General features: G+C 50.1%; 2 protein-coding genes across 2 annotated transcripts in view; both read left to right on the top strand.

Annotated features, from left to right (window-relative positions):
- Nucleotides 1-560: 560 nt before the first annotated feature.
- On the top strand, nucleotides 561-8,427 carry Tmppe (transmembrane protein with metallophosphoesterase domain). Its single transcript, NM_001399026.1, is given in 2 exon segments — nucleotides 561-725; nucleotides 3,955-8,427. A coding segment is annotated over 1 exon segment (1,347 nt). The 5' UTR covers nucleotides 561-725; nucleotides 3,955-4,065; the 3' UTR covers nucleotides 5,413-8,427.
- The window catches only part of Glb1 (galactosidase, beta 1), a 73,001-nt gene continuing 46,349 nt past the window's right edge, over nucleotides 572-27,223 (top strand). Inside the window, 5 exon segments of the mRNA NM_001108192.2 lie at nucleotides 572-725; nucleotides 15,333-15,502; nucleotides 18,615-18,765; nucleotides 19,575-19,635; nucleotides 21,685-21,779. Of these exon segments, the coding sequence (NP_001101662.1) occupies nucleotides 648-725; nucleotides 15,333-15,502; nucleotides 18,615-18,765; nucleotides 19,575-19,635; nucleotides 21,685-21,779 (555 nt within the window). The 5' untranslated portion in view covers nucleotides 572-647.

Genomic DNA, 27,223 nt, shown 5'->3' on the forward strand with positions numbered 1-27,223 from the left:
TAATTCAGCGTCCAGAAGGCAGTAGGCAGGAAGAACAAGAAGTTGACTGACAGAAGTGCCATTACTCTCATTAAAATTCAGGGCAGTTTAAAATAACTTGGCCATAGCTCAGTCACAGTTGGAATTTCTCTATAACCTAACACAGTGCTTCTCTAACTTTGCTTGCACTGAAACTTGGAGCTGGGTTCAGGGCTGGGATGCTGAGTCTGCATTTCCAGGTTTAAGTCGCCTGGCCGGTGGACCTCACCTTGTGTTAGACCACGTGCTAGGGAGAGTTTTAGGGGCTAGGACTACTCCCCGGAGCACTGAGGACTGGCTGTTTTCCTTTTCCCTGCTCAGTTCGTTTTTGGCAGCCAGGACAGCCTGAAGGCCCCTGTGGCTGGCCAGCCCCTGAGCTTCACCACAGTTCATTCTGAAGATCCGCCCTTCCGGGGGGACTCGCGGATGCTTAGACCACAGCGGCTCCGGAGTCACGTGGCCTGCAGAGGCTGGACCTTCGCTCCCAGCCTAGAGCCTCGGGGTGGGGCGGAGCTGGGGGCGGGTCCTCCTGGGCGGGTCCTGGCAAAGGGTCCTCAGTAACCCCCGGAGGTGGAGCGGCTGGCCAGAGCGCCCACTGCAGAGTGGAGCGGTCCCATCGCGGCGCCGTCATGTTCCGGGTCCCCCTGTGTATGCTGCTCCCGCTCCTGGCGCTCCTGCAGTTGCTGGGCGCTGCGCACAGTTTCTATGTAAGTCTCCGGTGCCACCGCGCGGGGACGCTCCGCCGCTGGGAAGCGGGCAGAGGCCGAGGAAAGCCGCGGCTCTGCAAAGTGGGGATCTGGGTTACCCTCCATCTCCCCTCGGAGCACGCAGGCTGCCGAGGCGCAGGCAGTGGCCGGGCCTCCCGTAGGGGCGGGCCGGACGGGCGGGGCGCGCGTCCTTCCTGGTTGCTGGCGCGCGTGGGTTCCGCTGCGGCTGTCCCCTGCGGACCGACCTGCTTCCCGGTTTGCGCATCGCGGTCGGGGGCTAGCTGAGGTGCGCCTGAGTCTTTCCAGCTTCGGTTTCTGGGGAGAGGGGCTCCAGGCTGGTGGCTGCGAGAGGGCTCCGCGGGCAGTGACGTGGGACGCGATCCTTGCAGAGTTCGGGCTTCACAGAGCGCTCCGGAAGGAGAAAAATGGGGTCAGGAGAGGCTCCTGCAGTGGGGTCACCGGAACATTTGCTTTCCGAGACTTCTCCCTTTTCAAGCGTACTGTTCACGTTTCTCGCTAAGCCACCTGCTGGCAGCTTTTAGTTTGAGGTGTGCATCGCCTTGTTGGAAGCCTTTTCCTCTTAGGGTTTGGCAGTGCGGGTCGAGGGTGGAAAGAGGCAAACTGCAGCGGGCGAGGTCTGGGTGGCAGGGCAGTGGCTGAGGCGCGTGGGACACGCACCTGGGGAGGCCCGCACGGAACCTGCGAATAGGACAGGGCGTGGTGGAACGCGGCTCCTACTCTTTTGCACTTTGAGCGAGTCAGCTTGAGGCCCCCGATGGACTGAGTGGGGGGGGGGGGCGGTAAGTTCAAGTACCTGCTAGTAGAATTTGAGCCTGGTAGACGTGTAAAAACTACACTCTTGGAAATGATACACGTTTATCTGAAACCAGAGTTGAAACTTTTTGAAGTTTCTGGAAAAACAGTTGCTGAAAATGCTTTCATTTAAGGAAAAGGAAAATCGAGTGCAGCCGGCTTCATCAGAGCTTGACGTCCTGAGTACCAGTGGGCAGAGGTTCCAACAGGTAGGGTAGAGAGGGCAGAAAGGAACCCATAAATCTTCAGTGTCAGGATGAGCAGAAGTGATAAGGTTTTATGGAGGTCACCGGTTTGATGTTAGTCATCAGATAAGAAGTAGGAGGTGCCCTGGGAGAGCGCCACCCAGAGAGGCTGCTGCATGATCCTCGGGAAATCTTAGATGGATCTCTCTCCTGAGCATTTAGATTAGAGCCAACGAAAAATTCCAGTCGACTAGCTTTCTGTTATCCTTGTTTGTTTGCAACATTAACTCTCAAACTTCAGAGCTAGATTAAAAATTAAAATGTGTCTGTTTTTTTTTTTCTTCTGCTTTTGTTTTTTGTTTTTTTTTTTTTTTTCAGAGCTGGGGACCGAACCCAGGGCCTTGAGCTTGCTAGGCAAGCGCTCTACCACTGAGCTAAATCCCCAACCCCCTGCTTTTGCTTTCTCAAGACAGGCTTTCTCTTTGAAGCTCTGGTCGAACTGGGACTCACTCCGTAGAGCAGCCTGGCCTGGAAGTCAGAGATCCTCCTGCCTTAAGAAGTAGTAAACCAATTGGACATTAACAAGCAGTACACTTATATGAAGAAGGGTCTCTCAGTTTTTGGCTAGAACTGTAGTTACTTTAAGAGAAGGGCCGATTGATTTTTTTTTTAAGTTTTATTTACTTTTATGCATATGAGTACACTGACATTGTCTTCAGACACACCGGAAGAGGGCATCAGATCTTATTACAGATGGTTGTGAGCCACCATATGGTTGCTGGGACTTGAACTCAGGACCTTGGGAAGAGCAGTCAGTGCTCTTAACCGCTGAGCCATCTCTCCAGCCTGAGAAGACCTATTCTTTGCTTTTTAATGACAGGCTCTCACGAAGTCTGGGCTGGCCTCAAACTTGCTATTATGTAGTCGGACATAGCCTTGGACTTCTGACGAGCCTGCCTTCACCTCTCGCATGCTGGGAGTACCGGCATGCACCACCGTGCCCTGTTTCTGTGGTGATGAGGGTGGAACCCGGGCTTTGTTCATGCTAGGCGCCCTACAAACTGAGCTATGTCCCCAGGCGTAGAAATCAGAGTCTTACATTGCTGTTTTCGGTCTGCAGTCAACTCAGGTTTTGGTGTCTTTGAAAAACTGTATTATGCACTCACTGGAAGTGTGAAAATGTTTCACATGTTATGTTTCCATGTAAGGACATTCGCAGTGATGCTTTGCCATTGTCACGACTCCCGTGTGAGACTTCCCCCAGGTGACACGCTAACAGCGGATCATTTGAAATAGTAATTTTCCTATTAAAAAACAGAATGGGCCGGAGAGATGGTTCAGAGGTTAAGAGCGCTGTCTGCTCCTCCAGAGGTCCTGGGTTCAATTCCCAGCAACCACATGGTGGCTCGCAGCCATCTATAATGAGATCTGGTGCCCTCTTCTGGCCTGCAGGATACACGCAGGCAGAGTGTTGTAGGCACACGAATAAATCTTTAAAAAGAAATAAAGAAAACAGCCTGGGGAGGTGGGGCAGCTGGCCCACGCTTTTAATCCCAGCACTCAGAGAAGCAGAGGCAGGGGGATCTCTGTGAGTTGGAGGCCAGTCTGGTCTATAGAGCAAGTTCTAGGACAGCCAGGGCTACACAGAGAAACTCTGCCTCAATACATATATATATATATATATATATATATATATATATATATATATATATATATATATATATATAGAGAGAGAGAGAGAGAGAGAGAGAGAGAATGTTTCATGTCCATTCATTGTGGGGACCCTTTAACCGGCTGAAACACTAAGACAACAGTGGAAACTGAAGCAGGAGATGTGGTTTGGTTGGTAGAACGCCTGCCTAGCATGCATGGAACCTAGGGGCCCATCCTCACATAGAGCTGCATGGTAAAGCCTGGAATCCCAGCACCTGTTTGGTGAAGGCAGGAGGGTTGGAAGTTCAGGGTATCCTTGGTCACACTGTGAATCCAAGGCCAGCTTGGACTACCCGAGACCTGTCACAAAAGGAAAAGAAAACCGCCCTCGTGTTTCACGTCATGATTGCGGTGTGTTTCAATAAGGAAGCCTGGTGGCTCACTGGTGTTTGAGTGGCTTGGATTTGAGGCAGGTTGGAGCCATGTCTGTGGCCTGTGGTCTTTGGGCTTTGGTCGAGTGGGGACAAGAATGCTCTGATGGTCTATCCCATAAAGCTGATGCCAGTTCCTGGTTGCAGGCGGAGCTGACCTGGAAGTCTCTCACTGGCCACAGTCCTTTCTCAGGAAGTTACTTGCCTCCCAGAGTCTTCCAGCACTGAGCTTTGGGGGACTCCTCAGGCGCTGGGAGAATGGCGCTCTTCAGGCAGCTGTCCCTGGGCTCCAAGGCTGCCCTGGCTGCAGCCACAGTCTTCGTGTCCATGATCCTCTCCCGCTCCTTCCTGGCGGAGGCCCTTGAGCTCCAGGCCTGGCGCTGGCTGTTCCGTCTGCAGCTGGCCCTGTTCGTGAACTCGATTCTGCTCATTGGTTCCTCGTACATCTGGCGGAGTACAGTGAGCAACCTCAGCCATCCCCCTGCTGTGGAGTCTACCTGTTTCCAGCTTTGGAAGCTGGTTGTCATGACATTTCTGGCCCTGGCACATTCCAGCTTCTTTACCATGCTCTTCTTGGTGGCCGAGGAACCCTACCTGTTTTCCTTAGCAGCCTACTCCTGCCTGGGCGCCTACATCATCATGGTATTCTTCCTCTGCATCTTGAATGCCATGGAGCAGGCCTACCAGTTCTTAGCCTGGCGCAGTGGTAGGGTGGTGGGCAGCCCTAACAAGACAAGGCACCTGGTGCTCAGGCCTGCGCTGGCGGTGGCCGTGACGGCTGTGCTCAGTACCATTGGCCTCCTGAATGCTGCCCAACCCCCGTTGGTGAAAACCGTGGAGGTGCCCATCCACCAGCTGCCCCCTTCGATGAATAACCTCAAGATCGCCCTCCTTTCGGACATTCACTTGGGGCCCACGGTGGGCAGGACCAAGATGGAGATGTTTGTGAGGATGGTGAACAGGCTAGAGCCAGATATCACGGTGATCGTGGGCGACCTCTCCGATTCAGAAGCCTCTATCCTGCGGACGGCGGTCGCTCCTTTGGGTCAGCTCCGTTCCCGTCTCGGCAACTACTTCGTCACGGGTAATCACGAGTACTATACGTCGGACGTCAGCAACTGGTTCACACTGCTGGAATCCTTGCACGTCCGGCCCCTACATAATGAGAATGTCAAGATTTCTTCTGCCTCGGGGGACCCGGACAGTGGAGGGGGAGAGAGAGAATGGGTCTGTTTGGCAGGTGTGGATGACATAGAAGCAGACATCCTTCACTACTCTGGGCACGGCATGGACCTTGACAAGGCTCTGGAAGGCTGCAGCCCAGAACATGCCACCATCTTACTGGCTCATCAGCCTCTGGCTGCCAAGAGAGCCCTCCAGGCTCGGCCAGATATAAACTTGATCCTTTCCGGGCACACTCATGCAGGGCAGATCTTCCCCTGGAATGTTGCGGCCTATCTCCTGAACCCTTTCTTTGCTGGACTTTACCAAGTAGGCAAGGCTACGTTCGTGTACGTTAGCCCGGGTACAGCCTACTATGGGATACCCATGAGGTTGGGGAGCAGGGCAGAAATCACAGAACTCATACTGTGGCGGGCTTCGTAAGCCTGCCCGATGGTCCTGCCTTGCCTTGCCCCGCCCTGGCCTATGACCTTTGTCCATCTCCTATACCATCCTAACCTTGCCAGCCCCCTTTGGGCACAGCCTGCTGGGGAACATCGATTTGCAGTGAGGCTGCCTGGAAAATTCAGGCTGGCTCAACTCTTTAGATAATGAACCACTTTTGACCGTACACCTGGGGGTCCACTCCGCCCCATATGCTGGAGTGGGCATTTGTTTTCCAGCTGCCGTGGAGATGGGGGTCCTTTTGCAGAGTGTGGGGTGGCGGGGAAGGGCACTTCTTGACCAAACTCAGGGAGGGGCAGGAACACTTGTCTCCTGTGGGTTTAGCTATGGTTAGGGTGGGCTCTGGAATCATTTGATAGTTGGTTTGGGCATGGGCCGTGTTGAGAGGCTAGTATCCCTTTCCTCCATGTCAATGAAGGTCACCTTTATTGAGGACATCGGCAAACCCCATTGAATCATGGGGCACGTCTTGTCTGCACCTTGAGGGGTCCTGATTACTGTGCAGAGTAGTTGGACCAGAATGGCTAGAAAAACGAGTCATGGGGACTGTGGTAGGGGACGACTGCGGTCCCTTAGGGACTTAGCAGTTCTGAGTCCCTGGTTCTTTGTAGTTTTTGGGTGAGATAATTAAGGACAGGCTGCTTCTGTGTTTGGGGGTGAGGAAGGACACTGGATGTGATGAGGTATCTTTAAAACACCACAGTGACAAATACTTTCCTAGGAGGTGCTCAACGACAGGTTCCAACTCAGTGTGTGAAGGGAGTTCATTCTGCAGCCCGATGGTTTGATGTTTTTAGAGGTTACAGCGGATGCGGGATTCTGTGTGCAGATAAACAAGACCCTAGAGTCTCACGTTCCCCTCAAAGGGCCTTGCTTGTTTGAGGCACTTTGTTTGTTCGAACGAGGCAGGTTCAGTTCACTCACAGCTAGATGAGGGGGTCCCTCTAAGAGTCTCTCACTGCAGGAGGCCATCTTTAATAATCATTGAGGTCAGCACCTCCTACCCATCAGGCCAGGTTTGGGTCTGAGATTTTGGTGAGAAGCTGAGGTTTCTCGTCTACCCATAGGAAAGTTGAAGCTGCCCCAGGTCTGACCCAGCTCTGCCCTTGCAGGTTGCCCTAGGCCCTGGAAAGGCAGGGTCTGTCTTACCTGCTTGGGGGAATTCTAACCCTACCTTGGCCTCTGGTCACAGAAGCTTAGGGTCATTCGCAGGGCTTCTAGACCCACAAGAAACAAAGCGCTCTCTTGTGCAGTGTCTGTCGTTGGTCTAGTCTTTCTTTGCCAGGGGCAAGAGAGACATTGCCCTTTGCAGAGCCGAGAGCTAGCTGGGCTTAGGAAGAGGCTCTACTGAGATGTGTTTAAGAACATCTGGGAGGCTGAGAGTCCTCTGTCTGGAATGGGGCTTCCTGCTGCTTGTGAGAGAGGGTTGAGACCTGACAGTGGCAAGTCCTCCTAGATTCTTAGCTTCCGTCATCCCAGAAATGGCCGTACTTCTTGTATCTACCTCAAGGCTGCTGTGCTGAGAGAACGCTGAGCCCGTACCCACGGTGGGCACACACTGTAATGTTTGTTAATCAGTGCACCGAGACCTGCCAGGGAGCATTGCCAAGCAAAAGTGCCTAGAGAGCCAACCTGGGGGACTGTCGATGGCTGGCCTGCTGCCCTCCAGCACAGCCCAGATGTACATGTGATACTAAGAGCCACCTTCCTGGCAAGTGTCTCGAGTTTCCTATGCACACTCTGCTTCCGTAAATGGAGGATTCTTCACCTTTTTGTCTTTCTGGTGTGATGCTGTCTAGTGGGTCCAGGAGGTTACTGACTCATTCTTGTCTCCCATCCCAGTATTGGCAGGGCGCCATCTGGTCCCCGAATGAATGAATGAATGAATGAATGAAGCAAACATACCTGTAATTCCCAGCACTCAGTAGATAGAGACAGGAAAATTGGGAGTTCAAAGCTCGTAGTGAGTTTGCAACCATCCTGGGTTACATGAGATCCTGTCTTTGGGGGTGAGGGGTGGGGGGGGAGGAGAGAAAGAAATAGCTTTGCCTAGATACTGTGATGGTCTCATTTCCCACCCACCCCAGAGAGGATTTCAACGCACTGGGCTAATCTGTAGTTGGGATTCTAGGAGAAGCCACAACTCAGCACCTTGTCCCCCGAGACCTCCTCTCGCACCTGCCACCCCTCCAACCTCACGAAGGCCTTTAATCCATGTCCTCCATTTCTGCTGTCAACCCTCTTGGGGTCACGACTGCCCTTTCTGTTCTCCTCAGCTTTGGATTTCAGCAGACTGAGTCAATGCCTTCTCAGTCCAATCCTCTAGGCTACTGGTAGCCTTTGACTCCTGCCATTCCTATTCTTCCTCGTTTTCTGGTTCTTTCTCTTCGGGGCATTAGACCCATCCTGGTCTCGTTTTTGATACGGTCGTCTTGTGACCTGTGTGCACATCTGCTGTTCTGGCTTTCGGGTGTTTTGTTTTTTGGTTTTTGTTTTTGTTTTGTTTTGTTTTGAAGCAAGGTCTTGCTTTGTACACCAGATGGCCTTCAACTTGCAGTTATCCTCCTGCCTCTGCCTCCCAAGAGCTGGATGCCAGCATGCCTCACCACAGCTGGCTCCTCTCTGAACTCTGCTTTGCCAAATGCTTTTCTATTAGCAGACCGGGGTTGGGTTGCCACTTGGTTGAGAGAGAACTTGCCTTGCAAGTGTGAGGCTCTGGGTTCGATCTCGGGACGTCAGAGAAAGGAAAAAACAGTGGTGAGGGACAGTCGGGTGGCTCAGCAGGCCGCCTCACAAGCCTCCCTTCAGCTCCATCTCTGAAACCCATGGTGGAAGGAGAGAACTCCACAGAGCTGTTCTCTGACCTCCCCCCATGGATTCCGTGCCACACCTCTGCACAGCGCATAATGCTTATATAAATAAAATTGTCTAACGAGATGGTACTGCCTGTTCTTCTGAAGGTCTTCTATCCTAATAAAGGAAAGAGCGATGCCGTGTTTGTGTCAGGTCCTCTCTTCTCGATCTCTCTTACACTGCTTTACCTTCAGCCTTCAGGGCGTGCGTGTTAGCACGCAGTGTTCACCACGTTTCCTCCTTGACAGCTCTTTCAGTCTCAGGGCCCCACCCTAGGGACTGCGGGTGTGCACTGCCAGGCCCACCCTCTTCAGGTCACTTTTATTTCTGTGGTTCAGTTGCACTGCACCCCCTTTCCCTTCTGAACTGAGCTGTTGTGTAAAGGTCCATCCGTTGTGTTTTTATAGCCAAATGTCTATTTTTTTTTTTTTTTTGGTTCTTTTTTTCGGAGCTGGGGACCGAACCCAGGGCCTTGCGCTTCCTAGGTAAGCGCTCTACCACTGAGCTAAATCCCCAGCCCCGCCAAATGTCTATTTTGCTTACTCTTGCGCTGTTTTCTTCTGCTCCCTGTTCCAGTAGTCTCTCTCTTCTCTTCTCTTTTTTGTGTTTGGAGACAGGGTCTCTGTATGTAGCCCTGGCTAGCCTGGAGCTCACTACATAGACCAGGCTGGCCTAAAAGTCCAGATCTGTCTGCCTCCCCGTGCTCAGTTCTTTATTTTCTTGAGGAAATGTCTCTTTACAGTTTGATCTTCGTATGAGTCAAAGCCTGAAAAGTTCCGTGTGTCTCTCGGATCACTTCTCTTTAATTCTGTGACATTCCTCTTACTCATGTAAACATGGACACACCCAAAAAAGTTAAGGGAGCTGGAGAGATGGCTCAGCCGTTAAGAGCACTGACTGCTCTTACAGAGGTCCTGAGCTCAATTCCCAGCAACCGCATGGTGGCTCACAACCATCTGTCATGGGAACTGATGCCCTCTTCTGGTGTGTCTGAAGACGGTGACAGTGTACCCACATACATTAAAAAAAAAGTTAAGCAAAAATAATTGAGGACATCTTTATTTAAGGTATATTTTGAAAGAGGGGTGTGTGTGTGTGTGTGTGTGTGTGTGTGTGTGTGGTACTAATATGGAGGTCAGAGGACAGGTCCTCTTCTTCCTGTGGGTCTCTGGGATCAAACTCATATTCTGCCAAGCACCTTTACTCAGCTTTTAAAAAAAATTTTTTTTTTTTTTGGTTCTTTTTTTCAGAGCTGGGGACCGAACCCAGGGCCTTGCGCTTCCTAGGGAAGCTCTCTACCCTGAGCTAAATCCCCAACCCCTAGCTTTTAAAATTTTTAATCGTGCGTGCGTGTGTGCATGTGTGTGTGCGTGCGTGCATGTGTGTGCCCATGGGTGCAGAGGCCAGGGGTTGCAGGCTGTTATGGGTACCTGACACTGAGCAACCAAGTTTTGTTCCATCTCCAGCTGCCGATTTTTATTTTTAAAACTATGCATTTGTCTTTTTTTTTTTTTTTTCTCCCTGAGATACAGGGACAAAATTAAGCTGATCACTGTCCTGGAGGGCAGAGTGTGCCCATCCCTCTCCTATCCTCCGGTTTCTGTTCCCCCACCTCCCTGTGGCAGTGTCCTCTCTTTAGCTTGGCGTTTCAGAGGTGAGAAAATGTTCTTGACACAAGACACATGAGCAAGATGGCTGAGCATGGGTGTGTGGTACCCACAGATCTGCCCCGGGGGCATCATCATGGAGAACCTCAATTGCTTTGCTTCACCAGCCTGTTGGAAATGAAGTCCTGGCCACAGCAGCCTCTGGACTTCCGGCCACCTGAAATTACTCTTGGCTTTCTCTCCATGTATGACCTTAAGGGACTATGGGGCCATAAGTGAGCAGAGCCCTCCCTCCCACTCCCCCGCTTTCCATAGCCCTGAGCTGCTAGTGAAACAGCTGGGTTCTTCCCCCCCAGCCCCACCCCACCGGGGTGAGTTGGCAGGGCTCCTGGAGGGTGAGTAGGGACCCATTGGATTGGAACTTCTCAGCTTTCTCCCAGAAGACTTGGAGACCGAGGTCTAGCTTGATCAGCTCATTCACAATGACCCTTAACCTGTGATGTCACCAAGCTGCTTTTACTAAGTCCAGGGATGTGCATGGGGGATGCAGATATATTTATTTTTAGCACTGAGGACTAGAAATCTTGGGGGAGATGTTCAGGTTGGTCAAGTGACGCTCAATTCTGTGTTACAGTTAGTGGGGTTTTTGTTGTTTTCTTAAAGATGCTTGTAACTGAAGAAATCACACTGAATTGGACCCCTGATGAGTCCATCTAAGGGTGTTTTGTGTGTGCTGATTTGTTTTTTTTTTTAAACCTCCAGTATGATATGCAGTGTGTGTATAGTGGGGGTGGGGACTCCAGGCGACCTGAACATCCATTATGGCTGTGCTTAGGACTGCGGTTTCTTTTGTGTTCCTGTGGCTATGCACTTTGTAAATACACCGATGCTACTCCACCCTGCAAGTGTGAAATAAAGTTTTCTCTCTTCATGATCACTTTTTGGTGTCCATTCGTTCGGAAGGGATTGAGTCATACCCTGGGCAAATTTGAGGGTCTTTTTCTTTTAATTACTAGAAGCTAGCTTCTTGTCTTTCGCTTTCTTCCTCTTCCCTCACCTCCCTCCCTTTTTTCACTCCTGTTTCCCTCTTCTCTCTTCTCCCTTCTTTCCCTTCTGCTTCCTCTTCTCTTTTAAAGAAATTATTATTTATGATTATTGATTTGCACGTATGTGTGTGCCTGTGTGAGTTTATGTGCACTGTGTGCAGTAGCCCATGGAGGCCAGCAGAGGGCATCAGGTCCTCTAGAGCTGGAGTTATGGGTGGCCGTGAGCTGCCTAACCTAGATGATAAGAACTGAACAGGGGTGTACTGGAAAGATGCCTCAGTGATTAAGAGCACTGACTTCTCTTCCAGAGGTCCTGAGTTAAATTCCCAGTAACACATGGTGGCTCACAACCATCTGTAATGGGAACCGATGCCCTCTTCTGGTGTGTCTGAAGACGGCGACAGTACTCATACATCAGATGGAATTCGATAAAGATGACCTTTAAACCTTGATGGAAGGAGATTCTTCCAGGAGCGTGGTCTCTGGGTTTTCCTTGAGGAAGAGATGATGAGTATCCAGTTCTGGAACTTTCACTGCATTCATAAAAGCCCTTGTGTGTGGTGAGGGTTCTGCTGGCTGCTTGGTTCCTACTTGCGTTCAAACCAGGGAAATAATGGTAGGATTGCTCTACCTCTGGGATTCACTGTGTGAGGGACTTGGACCTTCTTGGGAGTGACAAAGGGGAAAGATGGTCTGTGACATTTCATAGTATCAGTGTTGGCTAAGACTGAGCTGTACCAATGGCCTGGATGCACCTCTCTGCAGGTAGGTACCCCAAGTCCCATTGTTGAGGGTTTTGGGAGTGGCTAGCTATTGCTTGGCAAGCAGTTACACTATGGGGTCCTTCCTTCAGGAGATACTCAGCCCTCCCTTTAACCAGTCTGGCAGCAAACTGACTCACAGCTGGAGGTTGGAAAGAGGCACCTCAGCTTTCTAGCGGCCCTCTCAGCACACGGGGATTCTGTTGCCTAGGACACGACGGGGAATTGTGTCCCTCAGTTTTGGATTATCACAGTGGTCGATAATGCCAGGATGTCACTGTCCCCAGCGATGAGGGCCCAATGTCATTGGTGGTATCTTTTGTCCTCCGGCATCTACTGAGGACTACTAAGGTTACCAAAAGCCTTTCTCCCTGGCTGAACGTGCATCCTCTGGGCCTCCTGAGGTATAAGGTTTATAGGGTCAGACAGTGGTTTCTCTCAGGTGTGTCTTTACGTTAGTTACTCCCTCCTTGAACAAACACTCCATTGCTCCCTCAGTCATAGGCAGACCTTCCTGCAGACTAGTGTCATGTTTGTTCCCAAGAAACTATTCCTTGAGCTTAGGTATTCGAGCTGACACCACAGTGATAGTTCCTGAGTCATGCCCCATCCTGCTGCCCTCTCCCAGGACACTGTCCTTTGTTTCCTCTAGGTCCATCCCAGTGTCCCACCATGATTAAACCCTCAACCTTGCTTTTCTGATAGGAGATGAAGGTCTCTGTAGAAACCGTTACAGACATTCGTGCCACTCAAAGAATGCCCTGAGTGGCCTAAACCTGTCAGTCCCTCTCTTCAGAGCTTCCAAACCTGCTAGCCAAGACAGACAGCCCTGAAGTCTGTCCAGTTCCTGGTAAACCAAAAGCACTAAGTCACGTGGCAACTCCCGCACGAGGAGAGTGTTCAACAGGTACTGTGCTTACTGTGCAAGAACTCAGGGAACCCTGGGTTCGGTCCCCAGCTCCACAAAAAAAAAAAAAAAAAAAAAAAGAGAACTCAGGGAAAGGGGCTGGAGAGATGGCTCAGTGGTTAAGAGCACTGACTGCTCTTCCAGAGGTCCTGAGTTCAATTCCCAGCAACCACATGGTGGCTCACAACCATCTGTAATGGGATCTGATGCCCTCTTCTGGTGTGTCTGAGGATAGCGACAGTGTACTCATACATAAAATAAAATAAATCTAAAAAAAAAAAAAAAAGAACTCAGGGAAAGGAAGAGAGAGAGAACGGACTCCACACGGTCCTCTGATCTCTGCATGTGCACTGTGGCATACGTACAACGCCAAGCATGCTACACACGTGTGTGAGCACACACACTTACACAGTGCTCTCATACACACTCATGCACACTTACAGACATGCACACTCATACACGTGCACACTAAAGCTAATTTAAACATGTCCCCCTTAACCTGGACCTCTTCTGTATCTAGCGTAGGTGAGGAACATGGCATACATTTTGGAGTATTGAACACTAGCTGTAGGGTCACCTCCAAAAACTCCAGATATTGGCCCACAGCCCATGTGTAGGTCTTTGTTTCATTTCTCACTGCCCTGACAAACCTAAGGGTCCTTGGATTATGGTGTGGAGGTGCAGTCCAGCGAGATGGGGCAGGACTGTGAGGCAGACAGCTGATCACATTGGGTCCAGAGTGGAAAGACAGAAATGAGTACTGATACTAGGCCTAGTTTCTTTTCTTCAGCCGTAGCTCCCAGCCCATGCATAGTAACGCCCACAATCAGAGTAGGTCTCCCACCACCATTTAAAACTCCCCGGGAACTCCCTCACAGATACCTTTGTCTTAGTCACTATTCTGTTGCCATGAAGAGACGCCATGACCAAGGCAACTTCTAAAACATTTAACTGCAGGGCTTACTTAGAGTTTTAGAGTCCATGATCATGGCAGGGGGTCGGGTGGGGGGGTGGGGAGCATGGCAGCAAGCAGGAGGACATGGTGCCAGGGCAGAAGCTGAGCCACAAGCACGAGGCAGAGAGAGGTAATTAGGAATGGCTCGGGCTTTAGAAACCCTTGAAGGTGGACTGGAGAGATGGCTCAGAGTACTGACTGCTCTTCCAGAGGTCCTGAGTTCAAATCCCAGCAACCACATGGTGGCTCACAACCATCTGTAATGAGATCTGATGCCCTCTTCTGGTGTGTCTGAAGAGAACGATAGTGCACTCATATACATGATGTAAATCTTTAAAAAAAAAACCCGAAAGCCACCCCCCAGTGACACACCTCCTCTAACAAGGCCACACCTCCCCATCCTTTCTAAAGAGTTCTACCAGCTGGGGACCAAGCATTCAAATATACGAGGGCATGGGGACCACTCTCAACCACCACACTTAGCCTTCCGTCTCTGTTCTTGGAGACAGTCAAAGTTACTCGTCACCGTAGGCCGTTCCTGGTACCACTTGTCTTAATTTCCCTCTGGAAACAGAACCTGAAACAAAGGCTTGGGGGGCAGGTGGCTTGAGAATCCAAATGATCACAGGAACGAGGGGGAGGAGGGGAGACCTGCGAATATACACCTCATTTTCTAGCCCATACTGTGGCGATCAGCCAGTCAGCTATGAGGCTGGTGGAACCTGGCCCCGCCCCCCCTTCCCTGAAAACTTCCAGGCGCATGTGCCAACTCCGGCTTCCCATAACCCTGGTTTGGAGGGTGCCTGCTTCCCCTTGCTACCTGCCTTCGTCCACCAGGGTGCAGTGTTCCACGCTGTTTAACAGCTTCTAATCCCAAACTGGGTTCCTTTCTTTGACCTTTCAGCCGGTGAAGGTGTATACCGGGCGTGTTGGAGTTTACTGTGCTGGGTGCGATTCGCTGTTGTCTGTCCCTGAGATAGGTGCTGATTTACGTCCCCCGGGGCCCCAATCAGTTCGACTCATGAACTGAGTTGTACCCTACGGCTTCAAGAATACGGTTCAAGGGGTTGGGGATTTGGCTCAGTGGTAGAGCGCCTAGCAAGAGCAAGGCCCTGGATTCAGTCCTCAGCTCCAAAGGGGGTTGGGAGGGGACAGAGATAAAATAACAGAAAGAATACCGTTTGAAAGTTCCTTTCCTCTGATTCCCCAGCGGTTACAGGTGAGAGGTGGGGACGGAGAGGACACTTGCCCAGGTCACTCTGGGACTCAGAGCAGCAGTTAGGATGGGGACCCATGGTTCTATTAATTCGTGCGTTTGAGACAGGCAATCCTGTAGCACAGGCTGGCCTCAAATTCTGAATGTAGCTAAGGATCGCCTTGGATTTCTGATCCTCTTTCCTCCACTTCTCTGACACTCCACCCCCAGCACCTGATCCTGGCTGTCTGCCCTGCTTTTTATATTCCTGGTGATCCGAACGGGGGACATTGCTGTTGAGCTGATGTGTGTGCCTCTACGCCTCACACACAGCTCAGTGGATGGAGTCCCAGCTCCTGGATGTCAGCAGGCTCCAGATTTTGGGAGCAGAGCCAAAGAGGGGGTGGCCTCCTCAGTTACTCTGTAGCCAAGTCACCTGGGCTGGGCTGAGCCGCGGCTTGTGTATCAGTTATTGTGTAACGTAGTAAGTAACTTAAACAGAAAAGCATCTGCCCCGGGCTGCACTTCTGAAGTAAAGGTTCACATTCTCACCTGGCCCCTTCCTTGCCCTGCAGAATGTCTCCCAGAGGACATTTGAGCTGGACTACAAACGGGACCGCTTCCTCAAGGATGGGCAGCCATTCCGCTACATCTCGGGAAGCATTCACTACTTCCGGATACCCCGATTCTACTGGGAGGACCGGCTGCTAAAGATGAAGATGGCTGGGCTGGATGCAATCCAGACGTAAGGAAGGACATTTGCCTGAGGACCCCCCTCCCCCAATACCCATGCCTAACTTTATTTCTTCCATTCTAGCTATTGTGTTGCTCGGAAGTAGGAGAGAGCTCTGTGTACACCCGGTAGGGACTCATTAGGAGCCTGTCTGGCCTTCTTAAAGATAGCGAAGCACTTTTCACTTGAACTTTATCCTCAGAAACCATGAAGTTGAAATCAGCTTGAAGAGGCGAAGGTAGGAGGGCAGGGAATGGCTTAGAAGGCACAGGTGTCTGCTGCCAAGCCTGACAGGCTGATTTCGATCCTGGGAACCTACACGGTAGAAGAGAACAGAGTCCTACGGGGTGTTGTCTGATCTACATGTGTGCGTGTGCATGTCTGCCCGCAAGCACACACAATACGCTAATAAAGGTCATAGCTCATGAAACTTACATTTATGCCAAGGCCATGTCGTTGGTCCAAGGTCCAGTGAGGAGCCGAATGGGAGGAGGTATGGAGTGTGGCTGCTTTTGATGTGAGGAAGTAAGTCTTGTGCTTAGGTTTTTGGAACCCAGCTCATCTTACCGGGTTAATTTTTTGAGCCAGGATATAGGTTCACATCAACAGGCATGTTCCAGAATCCTCTGACTCTGTGAGGTGACTGTGGGAGAGTGATCACTGGATTTTGCAGAGCCAGTGTGAATTACCGATAACGTCTTAAAAGATAAAGGGTGAGAAAGCTTTAGTGGGTTTGGTAGAAATCTAGGGGATTCCCCATTTATTCTGGATCCCAGTTCACTCACAGTTGCTAACACAGAGTTCCGGTGGGCCGTGGCTCACCCTGGATGGTCCGTATGAGGAAGGATGGTGCTTGTGGGGCTCATCAACCAGGCTTTTGTGCCGAGAGTGACGGGGAATGGGCGCGTGTGTGTGTGTCTTCACCAGAGCTGGGGAAGGCGGTTCAGTTTGGCTCATTCCATTTCCTGGCCTGGTATCCCTGATGAAAGTCTTTTGTCTTCTTGTAGGTTGGAGGTTTACCTGTGGCTTTGTTTTCAGTGCTGAGAGCCAAACTCAGGCTTTCGCACATGTTGGGCAAGAACATTACCACAGGGCTATGTAGTACTCTAGACTGGGTGGGATTTTTTTTTTGTTTCTTGTTATAGATGTACATATAGACATATAATGTTATATTCATATAACATGTATGTCTATATATCATGCGCATGCAATGCCCTCAGAGTCCAGAAGAGGGAGGCATATCTCCTGGAACTGTAGTTTCAGACAGTTGTGAGTGGCCATGTGGTTAGGAACCAAACCTAAATTCTCTGAAAAAGTGTTAAGTGAGCTTAACCGCTGAGGAGCCATCACACACACACACACACACACACACACACACTCACACTCACACTCACACTCACACAGACACACACACACAGACACACACAGACACACACACACAGACACACACACACTCACACACACACAGACACACACCTCACACACACAGACACACACCTCACACACAGACACACACAGACAGACACACACAGACACACACAGACACACACCTCACACAGACACTGACACACACAGACACACACAGCCACACACACAGACACACACCTCACACACACTCACACACACCTCACACACACAGACACACAAACAGACAGATACACACAGACACACACAGACACACACCTCACACACACAGACACTCACACACACACAGACACACACAGACACACACTCACACACACACAGACACACACAGACACACGCTGCCTCTTTTAAAGGAGATAGGATCTCTCTATTGTAGCTCAGGCTAATCTAGAACCCACAATCCTGCCTCAGCCTCCTGAATACTAAGATTATGTGACAGGTAAGCACCATGCCTGGCTTATTCTTACTTTTTAAGTGTTTGTTTTTTTGAGAGAGAGCTTCTCTTTGTCCTCTGGCTGTCCTGGAACTCTCTTTGTAGACCAGGCTTAAACTCATAGAGGCCCACCTGCCTGTGTCCCCTGGGTGCCGGGGTTAAAGGTAAATGCCGCTGTGACAGCTATTTCTTTGTTTATTTTTCAAGTAGACGCTCATGTAGCCCAGGCTACCCTCAAATTTACTGTGACCCCAGGCTAGCCACTTAACTCTTACCTTTCTGCCTGTACTTCCCAAGTGCCACTGTGTTCAGTTTAACCTTTATTTTTTTTAAATAAATATCTCATATTCCTTTAGCATGATAATTAGAGTTCGTGCACTTATTAAAGTTTTCGGTGTGCTGGGAGATTTTTTTTTTCTGTCACAGTTTTTATGGAATTGTTCTCAGAGGCCTGTTTTGGGGTTCCGAATTAGAGCGGGTACCTGGTATGCTCAAGGACGGTGTCCGATTCTCAAGGTGTCAAACCTGCTGGGTATAAAGTGAAGCCAAAGGAGAGGTGTACAGAATTGACCAGGAAGCCATCTGAAATAAATCCGCCTGGGCAGATAACGCTGGTAACTCATTCGTGTCCTCAGAGCAGTTCTGTGTGTGAGGAGCATCATCTGTAATCCTGCCAGACCACAGACAAAAATAAACAAACAAAAACCCACAGGTTGACCTCCCCCGTCCCCCACCATGCCACCAGTCAGGAAGCAAGAGAGAGTGAATGAGAGTGGCCCTGCTGGACCATCTCCAGCATGACATACAGAGGCCAGCCTCGGCCTCCTGCTCCTTGTCAAGCTCAGTGACTCCCATCCAGGTACTTGCCTGAGCTGACTGTACCATGTGTGTGTGCATGTGTGTACCATGTGTGTGTGCATGTGTGTGCATGTGTATGTGCATGTGTGTACCTTGTGTGTGCATGTGTGTGTGCATGTGTGTACCGTGTGTGTGCATGTGTGTGTGCATGTGTGTGCATGAGTGCAGCATGTGTATGGAGGACAGAAGACAACCTGTAGAAGCCAGCACTCTGCTTACACTATATGGGTTCCCAGATTGAACTCCTAGGGTGAGGCTTGGCGGTGGCCTTTACCCACCGGGCCTTAGCACTGGCCTATGTCCCACTCTTATGCCTGTGGTGTCAAACAGTCATAGAGCCCGGGCTCCCTTCTCTTCCCTCCCATTCAACTACCACTGTGAGGATTTCAGCCATGTGTGTCTTCACAGGTACGTGCCCTGGAACTTCCATGAACCCCAGCCAGGACAATATGACTTTTCTGGGGACCGTGATGTGGAACATTTCATTCAGCTGGCTCACCAGCTGGGACTCCTGGTGATCCTGAGGCCTGGGCCCTACATCTGTGCAGAGTGGGACATGGTGAGTTTGTTGCAGGACCCTGCCTGCCTGGTCGGCATGAGTACAGGCAGGAGAGGCTGACCGGGGCTGGGGTGGTGCTCTGGCAGAGTAGATTAAATAAGCGATCTAAGACTCAGAGTCTAGAACATGTGGTGCTGTGATCCACCAGCATTTATTCCTTTAGTGAGGTGCCAGGCAGAGAGGAGCAGGCTGGAGGCAGAACCTGGGGACTTCCTCTTGGCTTCCTCTGTCACAGACATGGACTGTGCTCCGCTCTGTCTCCTTCATGGATTAGTTATAAAATTAAGAGAAGCACATAAAAACAGCTTTGGGGGCTGGAGAGATGGCTCAGCTCTTCCAGAGGTCCTGAGTTCGATTCCCAGCCACCACATGGTGACTCACAACCATCTGTAATGGGGCCGATGCCCTCTTCTGGTGTGTCTGAAGACAGCTACAGTGTACTTATATACATAAAATAAGTAAATCCTTTTTTTATTTTTAAAAAGAGCCTTTGGGTATAGCTCCATGGTAGGGCCCGGGCTAGACCAAGCCTGTAATCCAAGCACTTGAGAGGCAGAGGCAGGAGGATAGGGCTAGCAGGTGCCCTATGGGGGAGTAGGGAGGAGGAGGGTTCCAGCTTTAAATTTAGCTCAAAACAAAGAGGGGAAGGTGTCTTGATTCTTAGAACAGGATTAGTAGAGAGATCCTAATTTTTTTATATTCCAGTTTCCCAGAAGCCCAGGTCATTTCCCCCTCTGTCTTCTCCCTCCCTGCTGACAGCAATCTCTCCTAAAGTGACAGGCAAATGACTGCTGTTTTCTCTCTCATAGGGGGGCTTACCCGCTTGGTTACTAGAGAAAGAATCGATCGTTCTCCGGTCTTCCGACCCAGGTGAGTTACCGATGCCCCTTAAAAGACTTAGGAGAGATTGGACACTTTGTATCAAAAGAGCCAGGCATTTGAAGGTGGGGCTTCTTCTGTATAAATACCCCTTAGTGGGGCGTAAGTCTCATTTCACTGGACAGTGGGCGTGTAGGCTTGAACAGATCTCACGGATAAGTGGGTCACCTTTTGCGTTTGCAACCTGGTTGTCGGTTAACCAACTGGGTTCAACACTTGGTTTCTTCTTCCCACACACTTAGTATATTACACAGCCAGCTAGTCAAAATGGCAGGGTTGTTTCTGGGATGATGTCACTAGTTTTCTTGGTAGCTGTGTGTCTTGTTTTTGTGCATTTTCAGAGGGACTTGTCAATGACAGCTTTTTGTCTTATCTTTTCAGAACACGAGATATTATTTCTATCTGTAAAACCCTAAACAGCCATTCAGTTGCATCTCTGTTTTCACGAATATGTGTGTGTGTGTGTGTGTATTTGTGCCTGTGTGTTTGTGCCTGTGTGTTTGTGTGCCTGCATGTGTGTGTTTATGGGTACATGTGTGAGTGTGTGTGTGCCTGTGTGTGTGTCTGCGTGTGTGCGCACATCTATGTGCCTGCATGTGAGCGTGCTCTCTTACTGTATTATTGCTGTTTTCACATGTGTTGTCTCCTGAATCTTCCTAACCATTTTTAAGAAGATTTGCTTATTTTCATGTGCATTGGATGTTTTGCCTGTTGGCATGTCTGTGTGAGTGCCACAGGTCTTCTGGAACTGGAGTTATTTATAGACAGTTGTGAGCTGCCGTGGAGGTGCTAGGAATTGAACCCAGGTCCTCTGGAAGAGAAGCCAGTGCTCCTAACCACTTAGCCATCTCTCCTGACAACTGTATGAAATGCCTGTTTTTGTCAGTCTTTTTTGAGGTTGTAAACATATGGTTTGTTAGTTGTTAATTTTGGGGTGACTATGGACACACACACACACCTGTAACCTTGACACTTGGAATGTGAGGCAGGAGGATCAGGGTTTCAAGGTCTTCCCCAGCTACAAATCAAGTGTGAGTATAGCCTTACTTATTTGGGTTTTGTTTTTTTGGTTTTTGGTTTTTGGGGTTTTTTTTTTTTTTTTGAGACAAGTTTTCTCTGTGTAGCCCTGGCTTTTTTCTGGGACTCACTCTGTAGATCACGCTAGCCTTGACCTTGAAGATCCTTCTGCCTCTGCCTCCCCAGTCCTGGGAGCATACACCCTGCTCTGTTTTACTTTTTTTTTTTTTTTTTTTCGGAGCTGGGGACCGAACCCATCTGTTTTACTTTTTACACCACAGGCGTGCTTGCTTGATGCCCACAGAATTCAGAAGACGGTTTGGATGCCCTGGTAGTGGAGTTAAAGACAGTTAGGAGGCACCATGTGGGTGCTGGGAATTCCACCTTACACTTTATATAGCTGTACACAATCCCGATGTGCTGATCCTCCTCCCTCCGCAAGCAGTGGGATTACAGACGTGAGCTTCCAGGTCTAGTGCTGGGATCAAACACCAGGGCCTGGCACACGTTAAGTAGGCACTCTGCCAACGAACCAAGCCACATCCTCTACCCAGCTGACTTGATTGATTTTCGAAGAAAAAGCCCCCTACTGTGTTTGAGAGGAGGACGCAGTACTCAGCACCTCTCTGTGTGCCTATCCCACAGGGCCTTGCTGCCTGTGCTTCTGACTGAGCCCCATGGCGGAGTAAGTTCCCAGGCATACTCAGATATCAGGACAAGTGTGTTCAGGAGACTGTGGCTGCCTCATTGTAGAAGATAGTTGTTGAGGACAGTCTATCCGGGGACAGGCTGCATTGGGGTCTCCTGGCTTTAAAAGGACAAGGCTGCCAAGATAAGGACGAGGCTGCCAAGATAAGTTAGCTGACTTGAATTTGATCCCTGAAGCCCACTGTAGGGCTTGTGCTCACATACACCACACCACCATTGCCTCTCTCGCATGCCCACATGCGCTTGCACACACACAGGCTAACAGTAGCTGGTGACAAAGGCTGGTGACAGTTGCTGCACACCCTGTTTTTGCAGATTACCTTGCAGCTGTGGATAAATGGCTGACAGTCCTTCTGCCCAAGATGAAGCGTCTGCTCTACCAGAACGGAGGGCCCATCATAACCGTGCAGGTACCTGAGCTGAGCCTGGACGAGGAAGGAGGGAGAGAAGGGAGGCGGCTGTCCATCAACATTGTAGAAATGACAACTGTCACCTGGCTGCACACTAAAAATGACACTTGGCTGTGACACAGTCTGGGGAAGTGTTAACTGTCTTCTCTCGCTTCTCTCCCTCCTCTGTCAGTCCGTCTCTGTTCCTCTTTCTGTCTCTGTCTCTGTCTGTCTGTCTGTCTGTCCTTCTCTGTCTCTGTCTCTATTCCTCTTCCTATCTCTGTCTCTCTGTCTCTGTCCTTCACTGTCTGTCTCTGTCCTTCTCTGTCTCTCTGTCTCTGTCCTTCTCTGTCTCTCTGTCTCTGTCCTTCTCTGTGTCTCTGTTCCTCTTTCTGTCTTTGTCTCTCTGTCCTTCTCTGTGTCTTTGTGTCTCTGTCTCTGTTCTTCTCTATGTCTCTCTGTCTCTGTCACGCTCTCTGTCCTTCTCTGTCTCTCTGTCATATATCTCTCTGTCTCTGTCTCTTTGTCTTTGACTCTCTGCCTCTCTCTCTATGTCTCTCTGTCCTCTGTCTGTCTCTGTCCTTCTCTGTCTCTCTGTCTCTGTCTCTTTGTCTTTGACTCTCTGTCTCTGTCTCTCTGTCCTCTGTCTGTCTCTGTCCTTCTCTGTCTCTCTGTCTCTGTTCCTCTTTCTGTCACTGTCTCTCTGTCTCTGTCTTTCTATCTTCTGTCTCTCTGTCTCTGGTCCTCTGTCTCTGTCTCCCCTTTAGTTTGGGTCTCATGTATCTCGTGCTGATGTCAAACTCTGCACCTGAGGATAACTTTGAACTTTTGTTCCTCCCTCCTTACCCTTTGAGTGTTGCCATGACAGGGTGCACCACATACTTGTTTTATGTGGTCTGAACTAAGACCTTGAGCACACAGTCAGTCTACCAGCCAAGCCACACCCTCAGTCCAGAATCACATACATTTTGTGTCCCTAGCCACCACCGGACCCAAAAAACTCCAAGACAGAATTAGAATTAGAAACACAAACAGGGGGTTGGGGATTTAGTTCAGTGGTAAAGCGCTTGCCTAGCAAGCGCAAGGCCCTGGGTTTGGTCCTCAGCTCCGAAAAAAAGAAAAACAAAAAAAAAGAAAAAAAGAAAAACAAACAGCTTTACTTTTTTTTAATTTAATTGTTTTATTTAAAAACTTTAGATTATCTATTTTATTTTATGAGAATGAGTGTTTTGTAAGCATGTATGTGCGTGTACCACATGTGTGCCTGGGTCTGTGGAGGTCAGCAGAGGGACCATTGGATCCCCTGGTATGGTGAAAGTTGGCAGTTGCCATGTGGGTGCTGGGAACTGAACCTGGGTCCCCTGCAAGAGCAGCCAGTGACCCCAGCCACTGAACATCTCTCTTGTCATCAGTTTTTTAGGTTTTATGTGTATGTGTGCATGCTCGTGTAAGCTTGTGTGTACCGTGTGCCTTCAGGAACTGGCAGAGTCCTGCAGGCATTAGATCGCCCGGAGTGAGTTCCAGATGGTTGTGAGCCGTCTTGTGGGTATTACAAATGGAACCCAGGCCGTCTGGAAGAGCAGCCAGTGCTCTTACCACTGAGCCATCTCTCTGGCTCCTCATGCTGCCTTTTAAACCCTCCCCCGACATCTCAGGACATAGTCCTTTTACATAGCCCTGTCTGTCCTGGAAGTCACCGTGTAGATAGACTGGCCTTGAACTCAGAGTCCCACCTGCCTCTGCCTCACAAGTGCTGGGACCAATGGTGTGTGCCACCATGCCTGGCTCACGTCATTATTTTGTTAATGCCCATGAGTATCTGCCTTTGTCCCCAGTGTCCTGCCAGTGTTACTCAGTTCTTCCAGATGCCCCCTTTTAAACGAAAAGGGGTGGAGGGATGACTCAGCAGTAAAGAGCACCGACAGCTTTTGCAGAGAACCTGGGTTTGATTCTCAGGACCACCATGGCGGCTCAGAACCATCTGCAAGTTCAGTTCCAGGGGATCTGGTGCCCTCTTCTGTCTTCCGTGGGTACTGCACACATATTGTGCACATACACACATGCAGGCCAAACACCCATACACATAAAAGAGTAATAATAAAAAAGTTCAAAAACGTTAAGTGACTTAGCTAGCGCTGCCTAGCTGGCAGGTAGTAGAATTTTGAGCACCGCCTCATCGGCTGACGCAGGATCATCCTCGTGCAGGAAGCTTGGGCTGTAACCTTGACAGAAGGGCTTCAGGCATCTCTGAAGTGGCCAGAGCAAATGATGAACTGGGACTGTGCTCTTTCCTCTCCCACTTCCTGCCGTGATCTTTCCCAGTGTGCTCTGGGCCCTGCGAAGGCGCTTGGCTGTGGTTGCAACCCAGGGTGCAGAACGCACACTTGACTTTCAACAACTTTCGGTATTTGTAAAAATGACTTGGGTGGATGGTGAGGCCTGGTTCTGTGAGCTCTGGCAGAGCATGTCTTCATGGAAAGGAGCAAAGTTCGTGTGGAACTGCCTGGGCCCTGAGATGCTAAATGGAGTGTGGCTTTCTCTGAGGGCTGTAGTTCAGAGTCCCAAGTGTGGGCTGCTTTAGGGATGAGTGCTGATTTAGTAGGAGCGTAGCCATCGGGTGTAAGTGACGTGAGGTGATGAAACGACTGAGGGGGAGGTCAGGGGTCCACTGTGAGGGGACAGGTGGCTGCCTGTTGAAGCTCTTGACCCCTGAGTGCCCCTGATCTCTTTTTCAAGTAGAGCCTGTACCAAGGCCACAGCTTCCTGTATGAAGACAGGAAACTTGGGCATGTCTGTACTCTGTGCAGCTGGATCATCTCTGTGTACACACACACACACACACACACACACACACACACACACGCACGCACACACACACACACAGAGGCACTCCTGAAGCTTGTCTGTGGAGGCCAGAGGAGGGTATCAGGTGTGCTGTTTCACCACTGTTTACCTGATTCCTTCGAGACAGGGTCGTCCCTGAACCTGCATTCATTATGACTGACTGATCAAAGTCTTTCATTTGGCTTTTGAGATAGGATCTTAGGTAGCCCAGACTGGCCAAGAACTTAATAGGTAGTTGAGGCTGCCCTCAAACTCCTGATTGTCCCCTCTTTTGCCTCCCAAGTGCTGGAATTTTAAGTGTGTCAACGTGTCCTATATTTGATCACAGTTTTTATGAAGTTTCTTTTTTTTTTTCTTTTTTTCCGGAGCTGGGGACCGAACCCAGGGCCTTGCGCTTGCTAGGCAAGTGCTCTACCACTGAGCTAAATCCCCAACCCCTTTATGAAGTTTCTTTAACCAGAAGATGCTGAAAAGTTGTGGGCTGAAATGTGACTCGAGATGAGGTCAGGACCGAAAGCAAATATCAGGCAAGTGGATCTCACCTAAGAGCAGGTCAAAGGAAGATCCACGGGACTGAGAGATGGCTCTGTGGTTAAGACTACCCACTGCCCAAGCATGAAGGCTAGAGTTCAAACCCTGAGGCCCCATGTGAAAAGCCAGGAATGTCTCCATGCAAATGTGACCTCAGTACTGGGGTAGGACAGTGAAACGGGAGGGTTCCACCTGCCTCTGGGGTCCACCTACCTCCAGGATCAAAAGTGTGTGCTGACACCACCAGGCTAAGTCAATTTTCTTTAAAGATTTATTTATTTTATGTATATGAGTACACTGTAGCTGTCTCAGACACACCAGAAGAGGGCATCGGATCCCATTACAGATGGTTGTGAGCCACCATGTGGTTGCTGGGAGTTGAACTCAGGACCAATGGAAGGGCAACCAATGCTCTTAACCATCTCTCCAGCCCCAATTTGTTTGTTTGTTTGTTTGTTTGTTTGTTTGTTTATGGAAGCTGGGGACCAAACCCAGGGAGCTAAATCCCCAACCCCAATTTTTTAATTTTTTTAAACCAAGATGTAAAAGACCTATTTTAACGCTATAAGAAGAGAGCAAACCTACACACCTTGGGGATATTTCTTTTCCCATCCATCTTGGCCGTTGCTCCTACTGGGTGATTCTGCTCTCGGCCTGGTCCCCTCCCCTCCAATTATGTCACTCAGACCTCAGGAGCCAGAAACATATTTCAGGGGTTTTGCGGGAGAGATTTTTGTCTCTCCCTCTCTTCCTTTTTTGCAGCTTATGTGATGTGACCTGTTTCCTGTGTGGTATTTTTCACCTCATTTCCCTGTCAAAGGCCTTGTCTCACACCTGCAGTTAGGACATAATCTACGGTTCTTTTGTATATCATTGGTTGTTTCCTTGTCTTTCTGTCTGTCTGTTGCTTTGAGGCATAGTTACCCCGTGTAGCCCAGACTGGCCTCAGACCCAGTGGTCCTCTAGCCTCCCTGGTACTAGACTATTATTGAGTGTGGTCCTCCAAGCCAGGTTCCACCAGCCTCTAATTCAACGCATATCTGAGGTTGACCTTGACCTCCTGATTCCCCTGCCTCTGCCCCCAAGTACTGAGATGACCGACTCCCACCTGTCCCTGGCATATGCAAGGTTGGGAATCCCACCCCATTTGCTTTCTAAAGACGGGGTCCCACTGAACCTAGGGCTTGCAGAGTGACTAGGCTGGCTGAGCACTGAGGTCACAGACAGTACGCCGCCACAGGTGCTGAAGGTCCCAACTCGGGTCACCACTCACTTGATCTTAACCAAGAGGCTGAGACACAATTCCAGCCATGTTCCCAGCCCCCATTGCTGCACTCTGACTAAGGTGTCTGTAGGTAGACTAAGCTAGCCTTGGGCTTTCAGTGAGCCTCCTGCTCCTGCCTCTTGAGGGCTGGAGGGGCAGCCATACCCAACCACGCCCAAATGTGACTGTTGCTTTTGTCTCTTCAGCTAGATCAAGTGGTAGTGAGGGTTTCACCCAGAACTTGACCTTGGCACTTCCCAGGTGAGCCCAGGGACACTTGAGGAGGAGAGGCTGTCGATAACCGGGGTGAAATGGGCTGTGCCTTCCAATCTGGCCTAAGGGCACACAGGCCCTTCTACCTTTGTTCTTCCAGATTCGGGACAACCAGACTTGCCACAGATATGTAAATGTTTATTTTCAGGAGAGATAAGCCAGGCCCGGCCATGGAGGATGGGTTTCACAAGAAGTGTTAATCTCAGTTTTTCCCTAGAATAAGTAAAGCTAGCCAGCCATGCAGGCTCAGGCCCATAAACCCAGCAGCCAGAGGCTGATACAGGAGAGCTGCCGTGAATTAATTCAAGGCCAGCCTGGGCTTCCTGACTGAGTGTTCCCAGGTTCCTCGTGTCTTTTCCAGAAACCTGAAGAACCACACGCAGGCTGTCCTGACAGGAAGCGTGAGGAAGCAGAGCTGAGGCAAGGAACAGTGCTCCCGGAGAACAGCTTTTGGCTTAGAGCAGTGGTTCTCAGCCTCTGGGTTGAAAACCCCTTTCTCAGGGGACCCCTAAGACCATAGGAGAACAGGGCTATCTACACTACGGTTCACAGT

This window comes from Rattus norvegicus, chromosome 8 (assembly GCF_021556685.1).
Source record: "Rattus norvegicus strain SHRSP/BbbUtx chromosome 8, alternate assembly SHRSP_T2T, whole genome shotgun sequence".
Classification (NCBI taxonomy): domain Eukaryota; kingdom Metazoa; phylum Chordata; class Mammalia; order Rodentia; family Muridae; genus Rattus; species Rattus norvegicus.